The sequence below is a fragment of the Ctenopharyngodon idella genome, chromosome 1, assembly GCF_019924925.1.
Source record: "Ctenopharyngodon idella isolate HZGC_01 chromosome 1, HZGC01, whole genome shotgun sequence".
NCBI classification, from domain to species: Eukaryota; Metazoa; Chordata; class Actinopteri; order Cypriniformes; family Xenocyprididae; genus Ctenopharyngodon; species Ctenopharyngodon idella.
In genome coordinates this window covers 41,174,006-41,188,928 of record NC_067220.1, presented here as the reverse complement: position 1 = coordinate 41,188,928, position 14,923 = coordinate 41,174,006, and the positions used below count along the sequence as shown (strand labels likewise).

Here is a 14,923-nt window from a genome sequence, read left to right as displayed (position 1 = left end):
GCTAACAATGTGTGGAAAGTTACAGCCGCTAAGAAATGTTCCTAATATGGTAAAAGGACAGAGGCTTCAACCTTGGAGGTCAGAGATATAAAAGTGAGGGGAAGCTTTCGTTCTTTGTCTTACACTCTGCAGCTACTTGTGTTTCTGTTGACTGTTTGACCTTTCTTGCAAGAAATAAAACTTTGAAAGACAATTGGACGTGTTTATCTCTTATGCAGAAAGAGAGTGTGTTGATTTTTGCCACAACAATTTGGTGTCAGAAAGTGGGATTCCTTGGATGTGCCTTTTGGACCCGAGAGCGGACGGTGACTGATCATCCTGGACTTAGTAGTAGTCTCAGCCCTACCCCGGATAGATTAAGGGATGAGGGGCCGACCGCCAGGGTCCAGAAGGGGACACCACTGGAATCCATAAACGAACCCAGGTGGCTACACGACTCTCTGGTAAGAGATAAATCTAAATTTTATGGGGAATTAAGAGTAAGTTTGTAATTTTGGGATTAAGAATGAAATAAGTGTGATTTGGTAAATTCTGTTGAAGAAAACTGTCAGAGATTTTATGATGGGAAAGAGCGGTTACCAGTGTGCACGAGGTGATTTCTCAATGACGGGTAAGATCCTCTTCTGAGGTCTGTGAGGCCAGCAGCATCTAAAGGGGGGAGATGACCTGTGAGAAGGTACAGCAGTCTGCCCCCTAAAATGTTCCTCTATACCACTCACCAGAAACCTCATTCCTAGGATGGCTTGTTTTTCATTGTGACAAGTGTCCACAACTTGATGCAACTATGCCAGGGGACAAGACCCTGAGGGAAAAGATTAATGATAGAGAGCTGATGGGAATGAGCTTTCAAAAGCCGACTGAGACCATGGGGTGATTGTCCGTCATTTCTGGGGAGACCATAGTAAAATTTAGTAACATGATGTTGGTTGTCTTATGGGCAAAAACCGGTATAGAAGTTTAGGATTCAGCATTACGATGAATCCCTGAATTCATGAGGCTGTGTTGAATTTTGAACTAATATGTCTCTCATAGTTTTACTCCTGCAGGTCATTAGACATGGCAGAGGATAATTCCAAGACATGGTGGGGGCTAAAGATGAAGACTGATTTTGCAGATTCAAGAGAAAGTTAAATGAATTCAGCATTTAACCTAAAGATAACTTTAAAAATGCTCCTAGTCTAAGTTACAGTCTTGTGAGGCTGTTGAATTGATTATTTGTGCAGTGAGAGGGAGACTGCTGGGGTAGAGGCAAGGATACTCTGTCTGTCTGTCTGTTATCAGCCTGTTAAAGCTTAAACAAAACAAAGCAAAGAGTATATAACCTCTGGAATGAGTGTTTTAGCATTACAGATGGGTTAAGTAAAAACGAACTGATAATTCTGATTGAATCTGATGAAAAAGACCATACAGAACATGGGACGAGCTTTAAGTGGATTGCTTATCCAGCTCTGTCTGCTAGTGGTAATTATGACTACTTTTGTCATTTATGATGTTGATTTGAGTTACTCTCTGGATTAGTATGTTTAGGCATTTATGTAAATTGGAATTGGAAAATTGAAGATTGCCGTCCATGGGTTAAAACCCCTTGTCTAACTTCAACTGAGGGTCTGAATTTAAACACTGTCAGCTATGTGTGGTCACAATGATAAATGTAAAATGTTGTAGACTTGATGGCAGAGAAACAGTGACACACTGTCAATAAAAATTATCTAGAGAGCCCAGTAACATTCACAGTATGAAGGACTGGTGGGAGAACATAGAAACATCATTGTTGTTTGACCATCCTTGATCAGGTCTGTACACCGTGACCTGACCTGCTAGACAAACCACCTGATAACTGTGAGGACGTGTTGTTTGTAGATGGCTCTGCCTTCAGAGACAAAACAACAGGCCTGAATTGTGAAGGATAAGTTGTGACCATGGAATGTGAAGTGTTAGTTTCAGGGCTGCTGTCCTTCAATTATTATTTGGCATAAGCAGATGAGCTTGTGACCCTCACTGGAGCGGGTAAACTGATGACTGACAAAATTGTGACAATCTACACAGATGCCCGTTATTGGTTCAGGGTGGAAGATGATTTTTGAGGTGCTGTGGTTTGAATTTCAGTTTGTGCTGACAAAACTAATGCAAAAAGTCTGTTTCTGTAGGAAGTGCCGGAGCAGACACAGTCATCATCTCTTATGCAGTAGAGTCAGTGTTGACTTTTGCCACAACAATTAGTTTTTTGTCTTATTGATTTCTAAGGAATGTACAGGAACAGTGCAAGGGTTTGTGAAAGTGACGTGCTGAAAATGTATTCAAATATAGTCAAATACATACTATAAGAAATTCATGTTCAGAATTTCACACCAAGTAGTTTGTTTTGTAATGCATTAACAGTAGGCCTAATTGCTTTGTATTTAATGCATTCACACCAGTAGGTGTCAGTATTTGCGTTAGTTTACTAGCTGCTGCCACTTCACATCAAAGCTGTTTGTTTCTTTGGTGTTGTTTTCAACCTCCATCTCCTACACACAATAATATAACAGTCATTCTATGATTCAGTCTCTGGATTTTTTTTACTTATGTGGTCCTCTAGATAAGAGAAAATGAAGCAGAAGTACAATGAAAGTATCTAAAGTAACTTCAGGATGTTTCCTATCATTTTAAATGATCAGAATACATCTCTAACAAAGGGTTCTAAAAATATGGCTTCTTACAAATTGTTTTCCCTGTGGCTCAATTTACCCCAGGTTAGGGGTAAGTTGCACCATCTTGGTGTAAACTGACCATCTAACTGAATCTGAATCAAACCCATGTGAAATTTTGAAGATAATTTACCTCTTTAAACCTATCCTTTAAGTTAAATACGATTATTTGTAAACGTAAACAACATAAAACCAAGCAAATGAAGTTGAAATTTCAATATCTTTAATTGTTTACATTTCTGAAACAATATGTGGAACACCAAAGTTGTATCCTTCCCAAAAACAGACTAAACAGAGTTTGTTGAGTAAAATTAAATAAAAACTAAATTAGGATGAATAAATAAATGTCACTGAAACTAATAAATTTAGTCAAAAGGTGCTTTGGTAGTTTTTCTGCAGTGTCGAACATGTTAGGCCATTAGGGACTAAAGGTGGAAACATATATGAGTAAACATGGTTTGTATCACAAAAGGATATGGCGTACTTGTAAATAAATAAATGATAAACTAAACCAGTTGCGTAATATTGAAATTCTACCAGTTTATAAGAGATTTAACCTAACTACAGTGCCTTATGGTGGGGTAAGTTAAAAAAATAAAAACTAGCTAAATGATTTGCATTGCTTCATCACCAATGTTATTATACATTGACAAAGGCTACTTGTTATGCCGAAACGTTAATAATAAAATGTGCTCAAGAGAGTGTGCAGTTATATTCTCTTTGCCTTAATTCACCAAAATGGATCATAAATATTTTTAGACCTGGACAAATTTGCTTTGATGTAACAGCCATTACATCTGTTATGTTAAAATTTTACTTTGACAAGCCAACAAACAGTTTCTAAAGTAAATATGTGCCTTCCTCTCATGTGCTTATCCCAGTCTTGCGGAAATGACGGGTGGTCCCAAAATATATGGTCACATGACAAAAGTGTACAGTTGCCAAGAAAAATGGGGTAGGTCCACTTACCCACTGGCTCATCTTACCCCACTCGTCTTCTACTCGTAAATTGAGTGACACAGCTGGTCACGTGAAGTCAACATGGCAGTACCCATGAGGCGCCGACCCGCTCCATGTAGCCTAAAATAGAACTGCTTCCCCAAGTTAAAGATTGAGGACTGGAGTCTTCGCCTTATGTGAGTGGAAAATTACTTTAACCGTAATTTTCCAAATGGCTCTTCATTTCTTTCCACAAATGACATATTTAACAATTCATCTGTGACTTAATTATAGGTCCTTATCTTTAGGTTTTATGTCAGTGGACTTTTAACCTATGTTTCCGCTTCCAACAGCGATTCGATTACATTAGCTCGTTTCTTTATGTGGCTATGCGATATTAATGTATGTTTAACACGCCAAACAAACATGTTGCTGAGATACACAGAAGAAAGAGGACTCGCGTTGCACTTGCGAGAGAAAAGACGCATGTCAAAGTGAAAGAGCTGCATGGGCGGTGTGTTTCTCTCTGTGTGTGTGTGAGTGTTTTCAGTAGCTGATTTAATCAGTGCGTGCATAGAGGAAGACGCCTTCAGCGTGCACTCATGGATTAATCCCCATCTAGAGTAATCAATAGGATTTAATATACCTCCATGAAATACTGCAAGGACTTCTACATAACGAGAACATGTGAACTTCACGCAGCTGTTGTGGTTGGCCTTCCAACAATCTCGCTTCGATGATTTTAATGACCCTCTTCCTCGCCTTCATCGTAGGATTTTGGAAAAGGCCACCAAAACTAAAACCAAGGGTAGGAAACAAATGCGCACTCGCGGCAGTTTTGGGCTCTCTTGTTTTTAATGCCACTCAGAGGTTGTCAGCTCATGTATTTATAAGTTGAAAGTGGTTATCATGAATGACCCACTGTGAGTGAAATGTCAGATGATCTATCTACAAAATAATGTTGTAAATATATGTCGAAAAGCATAGTTGTAAAACGTCAAATTTCAACGTATTTAAAATGTGCAGGGAAGACATTTTCTATTCTTGCTGACATACATTTATATTATTATTTGTAAGAAGGCGGCACAAAACTACTAAATATGTCATTTATATAACTCTATTTTACGGCATTTATTAGCAATATATTTTGACCATTTTACTTTATATAGGCTAGTATATATATACGCAGTTGTGTTTTGCTTTACAAAAATGGCAGCAGACTATAGTGAGCACATTGTACACTGACGCATTATGCAATATTACATATAACGATGAAAACTTACAAATACTACATGTGTTAGTCATGTGAAATTGGCAATCAAACTTACAGACGCACGCGCACTGGCACGCTTTACATTGTATGTAATCCGTTGTTGAATCACCTGCTATCAATTACAAAAAGACATGATTTCACATCGGTTGATGATCATGAAATATTGATTAATACTCACTATTAATTTCTGTCTATATGGCAAGCCATTTTTATATCTAGCACATTCTTTTAAACTAAACTGTATTGTTATCAATGGTGTGCTTATTTTTAATTACTAGTAAGTAATACTATAGTGACTAGTAGAGATGCACCGATGTATCGGCTAATAAAAGCTATTATTATCACTATCGGCCAATTGTTTAAAAACTGCCGATGGTCAGAGCCGATTATATCCTGTCAATCAAAAGGGTGCGGAAAGATGTGTTCAGACTGCAACTCATACATACTGTGTGTGAAGAAAATCACTCTTGTGTTGAATTTTAACGCATTAACAGTTTAATAATAGTGACGTTAAAGCAGGCTCTTTTTGACCCTATGAATCACCTGTAGTTCAAGCCAGGGTTGCCAGGTCTGCGTTTTTTTTTTTCCAAATACTATTTGTAGCGCCTCCCATCCAACAGTCGCAAAAAGATATGTGCTTTATTACTTATGATAAGAATTAAAAGTTTCAGTTTTCAAATTCTGTCCATTTTATCATGAAATTCAAACAATAAATGGCGTTTTGACGCTCTTAAATGTGACGTGTCAGATCGCTGTAATGCCTCAGTTTAGGCGGCAGCTCGGAGGGCGAGTCTTTTCTTCCTCTTCAGCACAAGTTATATCTCGAAAGACATGAATGAACATCAAAGGTATGTTGAAATATATTGTACAACTTACCAGAATGTATCATGTCTCATGTCATCACTTTATTTGTGTTTCAACCGCGGAAAGACGTCAATAAAACAGCTTGTGAACAATATGTCACATCATGTCACTTTTACCTCTGGAATGTTTTCCACTAGAGAGGAGCTTATTTACTGTTAATCATATGTTTGTGCAAATTTGCAAGACAGGTGCTTATGAAAACTACCTTACGTGATACTAAGTTTTATACAATTTTTATTTGAGTGTAATTATTATATCTGAAAATAAACAGCAGCTGAATATAATACCTCTGCTGTTAATTGTAACCTCTAATATTGTAGTGTACCAGATGAGAGGGTTCCCTGTATAGTTTGCAACATTATTTGGGATAGATTTTTTTTTCCTTAAGAAAAACCAAACTATCGGTATCGGCCGATATTCTGAATAATCGGCTATCGGTATCGGCAGAGAAATTTAGTATCGGTGCATCTCTAGTGACTAGTATTGTTTTTAATTTCACTACTAACTGTTTATTAGACACTAATTATTTGTACCTTTTAATGCTACAAGTCATTAGTGACTATTCCACTGTTACTGGCAACAAATTGCAAATTTTTGACAATGAATCTTATGGGGAATTGTGAGTGTCTACTATTGACTAGTTTTGTCCAGTCCTGTACTATTTATTTGGTAGCAGTAGGCTTCTTAAATGTTAGATACTAGTAATTATTCCAGTTGTATAGTACTAGTAACAATTCTTGTTGCATGTTTTAATGAGTAGTCAGATTAGCTACTCTATAGTTCAACTGAACACTTTACTAATGCCTTTTACTTTTTACTAAGCTTTAAAATGTTACTTACTGTGCGTTTTATTGTCTTGATTAGTACTAGGAAAACTGGAACAGTTAACAAAATAAATTTAAATGAAGATAACTAATAAATAAGTTCTAGTACTTATAGTTACTGGTAAAACAAAAATTGCAAGTAAATAGTTGATATCTGAACTACAATTCAATGGCAACGGCTTTGTTACCACTAGTTGCTATAACTAGTAATAACTAATGTGTGACTACTAGTATGAAATGAAAAGTTATTAGTGAAACTGAAATTGATACTGATTACTAGTAATTAACAAGAAGTATCAGTAGCATAAAGATACTAGTTAGGTTTAAGGAATAAATGGCTTGCCAGAAACATGCATGGTCATTTGCGAAAGTTATTGCCTTGACAGTGTTTCTCAAATAATAAGTGCTGAATGGCATGCATGGTTAGTTTCATGTGGTTTATGATCAGTTCAGATTTAAACCCTTGTGTATTCACAGTAATTCAGTATTGTGTTTTAGTTTCCACGTACTGTGCACTTTGCTTCCTGGAACTGCTATTCTTTCTAATAAATGGAAGAATCACTTCTCTATCTGGGATTTTTGCAGCATTTTGCAGCCTTCTGTGTATTAAAAAAAGTGTATGATTTCTTACAGAGAACTGGAAGATGTGTTTGTAACCCTTGGTGCTTTGAGAATCACATGGAATGCCTTTTGAACTCAGAGGTTTGGAATTCTATCTTAATTCTGAGGTATATCTAAGAAATTAGACTGCTTATTTCTTTTGCTGATTGCTGTGTAAATCTGGCAAAACCAGTTGTACTAAAACAATTTTCGTTTCAGAAATTCCTAGTAAATTTCACAAATAATTACAAAGAAATGGCAATAGTTTTTGACACTGTTGACACTTACTATTGACACAATAGTTGTTGACACTAGTTATGGGGTAAGTTTTCACAATGAATTATAAGCTGTATGAAACATAAAACAATTCTTGAATCAGCAAAAATAGAAGGAAAACCATGAGGTTTTGGCCATGAGAAGTTGTACTGAGTCATTTATATAAAATTATAATATAGAAAACGTGACAAATTTCCCCGACCTGACATTTATGAAAGAACAACACAATTCAGATCTACCTTTATAGTTGACTATATATACTCTAGAGTAAATCTCACATTTGTCTAATTGGACTTTTGACTCTTTATAGTTCGAGTTTATAATTGTTGAGATACAGCCCTTGTGACAACATCACCATGTGATTTATTTGAGCAATGTGACGCAGTAGATGCGTTGATACATCTGAGATTTCTGAAGTCCAATGTAAATGGCCCTTTATCTGGTGCCGCCCCATTACAGAGTGCATTAGCTAAGAGTGCATGTCTTCTGAGCACTATTAAAGAAATTTCCACACCACTTGTAATATGAATCCACTATTAGAGCAATCTCTGCCTTTTGTAACTGTAGCAAACAACACTATTGTCTGCAAATGGCACAAAGTTGTTTAGCCTTTTCAGTTTTCTTACAATGAAAAGGGTGGAGAATCTTGACCTTGAAAGTGTTTAGATAACAGCATTTAAAACTCTAACTCTGATATCATAATGGTGGTGAAAGTAACTCGGAAAAAGTTTTTGTGTGTGTATATATATACATACAAAAGTTGGTCAGTTTGATTTGTTTATGTCTTGATTTAGGTCATCTATATTGCCACTGAAACCAGCGTACTGTAGTTACTGTACACAGTCTCTGTTCTGAAACACTGAGAAAGGCTGAAAGTTTATTCACTCTTAGAAAAAAAGGTGTTCTATATAGAACCTTAGCATTCTTGACTCAATTTTAACTCTTTCCCCGCCATTCACGGAATTTTCCGGCAATCCATGTTTTTACTGTGTTACGGTAGGTGGCACTATTACGCATCTTCTGAAAGAATCTCCAGATCAAAACACAGGCGAAGAAGAAGCAGAAACAAGCGATAGAGGCCCGGTCCCAAATGGCACCCTAAACCCTCACGGTCTTTCGTGACGTAATGCCGCTTTGACTGCCGGGTACAGTCCTCTGCGTAGCTCGCATACTTGCGGGCTCAGCTGAAGTGCGCATCGAGGGCACATAGCGGCCGCAAAGGGGGCGCTCGCGTGCACCCTTCTGAAGCTAAAATGATGAAAGGGACACCCTACAGTCTCGCGGACTTAAAATGGCTGCCGCGAGTGCATTTCCATTAAGTCCACAAGACCGAAAGTGTATAGAAGTTTGGGATTCAGCCAGAAGCATTGCTTATGCCTGTTGTAGTCTTTGGCAACAACACTTTTCTCAGCTTTTTGTTCTTTTGAAAGAATGAAACTCATCCACATTCTAGTGTTGATAAAAAAAGAATGTTTTGTTTAAAAGCCGAGGCTCTGTTCTTTATTTGAATGTATTGCATGTTCAGATATTTATACAAGCAAATATTCTGGGGGAAATGTCTTAAACTATTGCATAACACTTTCACGTTTAGGGTTATTTTACTTTTTTTTTTTTTTTTTTTGTGACAAAGTATATTTACAAGCTGCTTAACTGATAAAAATGAATTAAAATGATAAAAATTCATTAAAACAAAATGACTTTTTTGAACTAAATCCATAAAATGATCCCATGATGGGAACCTCTAAAAGGTTCTATATATGAACTGCCTGACAGAAACCCTTTAAGGTTCTATATTGAAGTTTTTCTTCTAAGAGTGTACTTTATTCTACAATACCTTCTTTTGGCCAAACTGCACATGCAGAAGGTGACGCTATAATGTATCATGCATTAAGTTCATTGAAAAAAAAGTGAAATGTGGATCATAAATACTTACGGTTCATTCAATACCAAGAAAGCATCAATGAAAATAGCTAAATCTAATTACAAATGGAATATTTTGGTGAACGTGTGTGCTGTGTATTTTTTTATGCTTATTAGATGATTGTGCCATTAGTTTAGAAACCAGCCTCCATTGAAACCAGTGCTTTGCCTATGTACCGTTCAAATGTTTGGGGTCAATAAGGTTATTTTTTCCTGAAAGAAATGAATACTTTTATTCAGCAAGAACGTACTATGTTTATCAAAAGTGAGAGTAAAGACATTTATAATAATACGAAAGATTTCTATTTCAAATGAATGCTGTTCTTTAAACTTTCTATTCATCAAAGAATCCTGGAAAAAATGTATCATCATTTCCACAAAAATATGAATCAGCACAACTGTTATCAACATTCTTGAGCATCAAATCATCATATTAGAATGATTTCTGAAGGATCATGTGACACTGAAGACTGGAGTAATGATGCTGAAAATTCAGCTTTGATCACATGAATAAATTACATTTTACAATATATTTAAATATAAAACAGTTATTTAAAAGTGTAATAATATATCACAAAATTTCAATTTTCACTGTATTTTTGATCAAATAAATGCAGCCTTGGTGATCAGAAGAGACTGAATTCAACAACATAAAAACATCTTACTGAACCCAAACCTTTGAACGGAGAGTGTTCCAAATCAGTCGATTACAAAGTTCCATTTTCATTAGGATGTAACTGTAGACAGCCTGTTGGTTTAATAGGTTTTGGAACAGAGCCAATATGCTGCATAATGTTGATATATAAACTCTAATGTTTTTGGGCCGATTACACAAGACACATTCAGAAGAGCACCCGAGTACAGTGAAACACGGGCATCAGGAATAAAGTAAAACTGACTAAACGTTAAAACGGCAAAATGTCTGTCACTCCCTGGACAACTTTAGTGCCTCAGTAGCTGAAATCACAGACACATGGCATTGCAAATGGATGTCGAATGGAGGTTAAGCAACTATAATTTCTTGTGATTGCAGGATTATTGAGCATGTTGTTTTTACCTGATGTCATATGATTCTGTTTATTTTGTGTGTTCAGCTGTCTTAGTGCTCTGTTGCCAATGGCTGAAGGTCATGCAATGCAGGCACTGAAAGACCTCCAGAAAGCACTAGACGAGACGGAGCAATTATTCAATGTAAGGGTAAAATATATTTTGATGCGTTGTGCAACTTAAGGAGAAACTGCAAGTCAATTTTTATCTTATTTTTTGTGCATTCATTTCCCTGCTGTCAAAACCAGTCAGAATCCTAATTTCTAAACATCTTCTTTTCCAGAGGTCTGATGCACGCTTGTACACACCAGATATTGGGAATATCAAAGTAAGTTCACTTACAGTATATAACTAAAGAAAATGAAAATAATTGGACAAAATATAAGCCAACAAATGATGCATTCAAAATGAATGAACTTAAGTAACACTAGCATGGTGATAAACAAATTCTGCACAAAGCCAAATCCAATGCTAACTGAACTCTGTGTTTGTCTGCAGAATTGCACATACAAGTTTATCGACTGTTTTCTGATGGAGATGAACGTTCTGTTGCATGAAGACCCAACAAAACCAGAATACATTTTCAAGATAAAAGGAAATTTAGAAGCATTTAAAGAGAAGTCAAAAGTAAGCAATAACTACAATGTGTGTCGGGATTGTGCATCATTCAGAATTTACAAAAAATTGAATTATATATCTCTCGCAATTCTGACTTTATAACTCACAATTCTGACTTTATCACGCAATTCTGACTATATCTCGTAATTCTGACTTTATAACTCGCAATTCTGACTTTATATCTCACAATTATGAGAAAAAAGTCAGAATTGTGAGATAAAGAGTCACAATTATCTTTTTAATTTTTTTTATTTAGTGACGGAAACAAGCTTCCAAACATGTCTGTACACACAACATATGGATTATTTCCAGAAACATTAGATTACATTAACAATCAACCTTTGAAATGGCACTGCAAAAGTTTGTATTTAATAAATATATTTATATATATTATAAATATATTCTTTTTTGGACCTGGATAGAAACGTGTTTATTAGTAGTACACTTGTGTGAAATATTATAGCTATATAATATTTATTAATTTAATGTTCTTTATATTATGTATTATATATATATAATATAGAATTATCTCTGAAAACAATATGGTGGACATTTTTCTGTGTTTTGATGGCTGATTATTGTTTGAAAATATTGAACTTGGTAAAGAAAAATGTCTTATCATTTGATAAGTAATTCTTCATAACATCATAAAATAAATGTGCGCAATTAGTTAAAGTTTGTTCCATAACTTGGACTAATCAAATTCCTGGTGTGCGACTGTGCTGATGAATTTTTAACCGAATCGTCCTGCCATTCCAATTCAAATTCAGTCATGATTCTTCAATTCTGAATGATGTGTATCCCTGTAATGTATAATAATAAATGATGTTCATGTTCGTAATGAGTTTGTGTTTGGACTGCTCCCATAGAATTGTGCAAGACAACAATATTACTGTGAACTACAGAAACTCGACAATTCCATGAATTTCTTTAAGACGATGAAGGAATTTCTCCAGTTACAGTCATCACTTTGCCAAGGAGAAAAAATAGAAGTAGTATGTGATTAGAATCCTACTTTATCTTACTGATTGCATGTACAATAAGCTCATTTATCTGTTATCATTTTAAATTATGCTAGTGTCTTTTTTTTTATTAATATTTATATCACTTCACTCTGAAAGTGTCACTTTGTTAATACTGTAAGAATATATTTTGTAACAAAGGGGTTTTGTGAATGATTGTTTAACTGTGAATGTCTCAAAAAAGTACAGAATTTTAAGGTGAAATATAAAAAATTGTTTCATGTAACATAGCTTTTATATATAGTTTTATATTCCATGTATTGCAACATTAAAGCATGTTTTATTAACAGAAATAGTTGTTTGTTGATATGTTGAGGTTAATTGGATTGGTTTCGTTTCAGTACTTATGTATTTGCTCTGAAGTGGCTTAAAAGGTTTTTTTTTTTTTTTTTTTTTGAGGAACAACTAATAATGACTCGGTCTGAAGCAAACATAATGGCCAATATCATTATTTTTAACTTTGCGGAAGAATTAGCTTCTATTGTTTTGCTTCTCTAAGAAGGAATTTCCTGTGGAAATCTTCTGTGACGCTGACAATCTCATATCTGCCCTATGTGTGCCATTCCACAACTACTTGTTCATGTCACGTTAACCATATGTGTAATATAAATCAATAAGTTGAAAATAATGGTTGAATTATTTCAGCGTTTGTTATTTAGCTGCTTACCAGATGTTGAGGTGGTTGATGCTGCAAGTGATCTGGCCCGTTGTTGACCTCCATGATGTTCTTTCAAAGGACCTCCAGCACCACAGTACATTGATCTTCATTTGATTTGAATGTCCAGGTGTGGAAAAACACCATCCTGAGTCAGCAATGTGAGGAATGCCTTGAACTGTCAGTCAAGAAGTTAAAAACTGCTGTGCTTATGAATGAACAAGCTCTCATTTAGTACAAATGAATGCCAGTACTTTTGGAGCTTTTCTTTCAAGTAAATGCCACTCCAGTTTTCGAACTTACAGCCTTTTGTTCAAGAGTCTCTAACTCAAACAACAGTACAACCCCCTGCAAAAACTTGATGGGATGTCTGTGTATGTGTAGGCGCATTCACACAATGTAATTACTGTTTACGTTATTTCAAGATGGGAATGGTCTAAGGGCTCCTACTTGTACCACATGACTGCTGTACCACCGTTGATAGTGGTGCCATAGAAATGCTTAATTGACCCTTTGTGGGGAGTTTGATTGACAGGCAATCTAACCAATCATAATGCCGAATCTTTGTCAGGGGATTAGTAGATTAATGTTGCTGGACTTGAACAATGGTGTGTACTGACGTCTTTCCACGGTTAAACCAGCATTATTTCTGATGTTTATTTGATGCTATAAATTAACTAGCAGGAAGAGATGATCGGTTCATGAGCCGCTTGAACTGAGGCACTACCTGTCACGACACATTAAAGTGCCACAAAACTATTTGTTTACACTTCTTTAAAAATTACAAGATTTGAGACTTTGTTTCATATCAAAAGTAACCTGCTCTGTCTCGTCTGTCGACGTGTTGTCAGTGTCCTCTTTGCTCCACGATGTATTTTTCACCGCGTGAGAACATGATGTGTGGTGTGAGAGCTGCATGGCTTGTCGGATGTAGCAACAGTAACTAAAGAGGGCGGGTCTTTGCGAACGGCTATGGTCAATTGACCCTTCGCCGAGAGTTTGATTGACAGGCGATCTAACCAATCATAACGCAAAATCTGCCATTTTGTCCGACAAAGCAGTCAGGAGTTAGAAGATTAACCTCGGTGGACTTGAACTTGAAAAATGGTGTGTACTGACGTCTTTCCGCGTTTGAAACAACATTCCTTCTCATGTTCATTCATGTTTATTTGATGCTATGAAATTAACTATTAGGAAGAGATGATCGGTTCACGAGCCGCTTGAGCTGAGACGCTACAGCAATCTGTCGCGACACATTAAAGAGCCACAAAACGGTTTTTATTGTTCTAATTTCTTAAATTACACAATTTGAAAGCTGGGACTTTGTTTAATATCATAAGTAACCTGCTCTGTCTTGTCTGTTGACGTGTTGTCAGTGTCCTCTTTGATCCGCAATGTATTTTTCACTCTGTGTGGCGTGACAGCGCCATGGCTTGTCGGACAAAACAACAGTAACTAAGGGGGGGTGGGTCTTTGCGACGGGTCAATTCCCAGTCAGAGGAATAAAACATCACATGTTGTCATCTCTGAAGGCAGGAACACACCAAGGCGACGTGTGTTTTTTTTTTTTTTAGTTTTTGTCTTATGCTGCATCCCAATTCGCCTACTTATACTAGTACGCCCTGAAAGTATGTACTGTTTTGTGAAGAAAAACTACATACTTTTGAGTGTGTAGCTTAAGAGTATGCAATCTTTGGGACATACTACTTTGTCATAATTGCGTCTTTAACGGACACTCTGTCGCCTAGTTACGCAACCTGTAACCGTTTAAATGCCGTCAATCAACTTGTCACAGTTAAAATCCTCCAAATTTAATTTCCTACCATTTCGGAGAGAAATGTAGTCGCACGTTGATCTGCCAGTCATGGGTCTTTCATGTGGAGAACTCTCCCCATCTTTGCATATGATACATTTAAAAGTTGATGACCAAACGTATCATTACAAAAGTTCACAATGCTGTTGCAGATTAAATATAATGTGGATAACATTCAATAAACATCTTTTTGTCAGGTTAGATACTGATTATTAATCACTCAAACCCCTTCATCTTAACCGCTCTGCTTAACCGTCTGTCTCGCACATCCGTCATGTTTGTAGTTTTTTTTGGGACACAATAATTCTAATTTCGAATACTATTTTGGACGGATAGTATTCGAACTGGGACGCAGCATTTAAAAAAGTCGCGATACGAGACGCAC

The 14,923-nt window shown here is 36.2% G+C and overlaps 1 protein-coding gene across 1 annotated transcript; it reads left to right on the top strand.

The window, feature by feature from the left end:
- The first annotated feature begins 3,895 nt into the window (after window positions 1–3,895).
- Window positions 3,896–12,363, top strand: il15 (interleukin 15). Its single transcript, XM_051909817.1, has 6 exons — window positions 3,896–4,434; window positions 7,221–7,315; window positions 10,478–10,574; window positions 10,714–10,758; window positions 10,929–11,057; window positions 11,918–12,363. Exons 1-6 carry the CDS (start codon window positions 4,363–4,365, stop codon window positions 12,053–12,055), a joined length of 576 nt encoding a protein of 191 aa, XP_051765777.1. The 5' UTR covers window positions 3,896–4,362; the 3' UTR covers window positions 12,056–12,363.
- The last annotated feature ends 2,560 nt before the right edge of the window (window positions 12,364–14,923 follow it).

What these genes read in the sequence shown, in the direction of transcription:
- il15 (XM_051909817.1), top strand. Translation starts at nt 4,363, where the DNA reads ATGATTTTAATGACCCTCTTCCTCGCCTTCATCGTAGGATTTTGGAAA. An exon ending in AGACGGAGCAATTATTCAAT is followed by an intron (nt 10,575 to 10,713) that starts GTAAGGGTAAAA and finishes CTTCTTTTCCAG; the next exon opens with AGGTCTGATGCACGCTTGTA. An exon ending in CAGATATTGGGAATATCAAA is followed by an intron (nt 10,759 to 10,928) that starts GTAAGTTCACTT and finishes GTTTGTCTGCAG; the next exon opens with AATTGCACATACAAGTTTAT.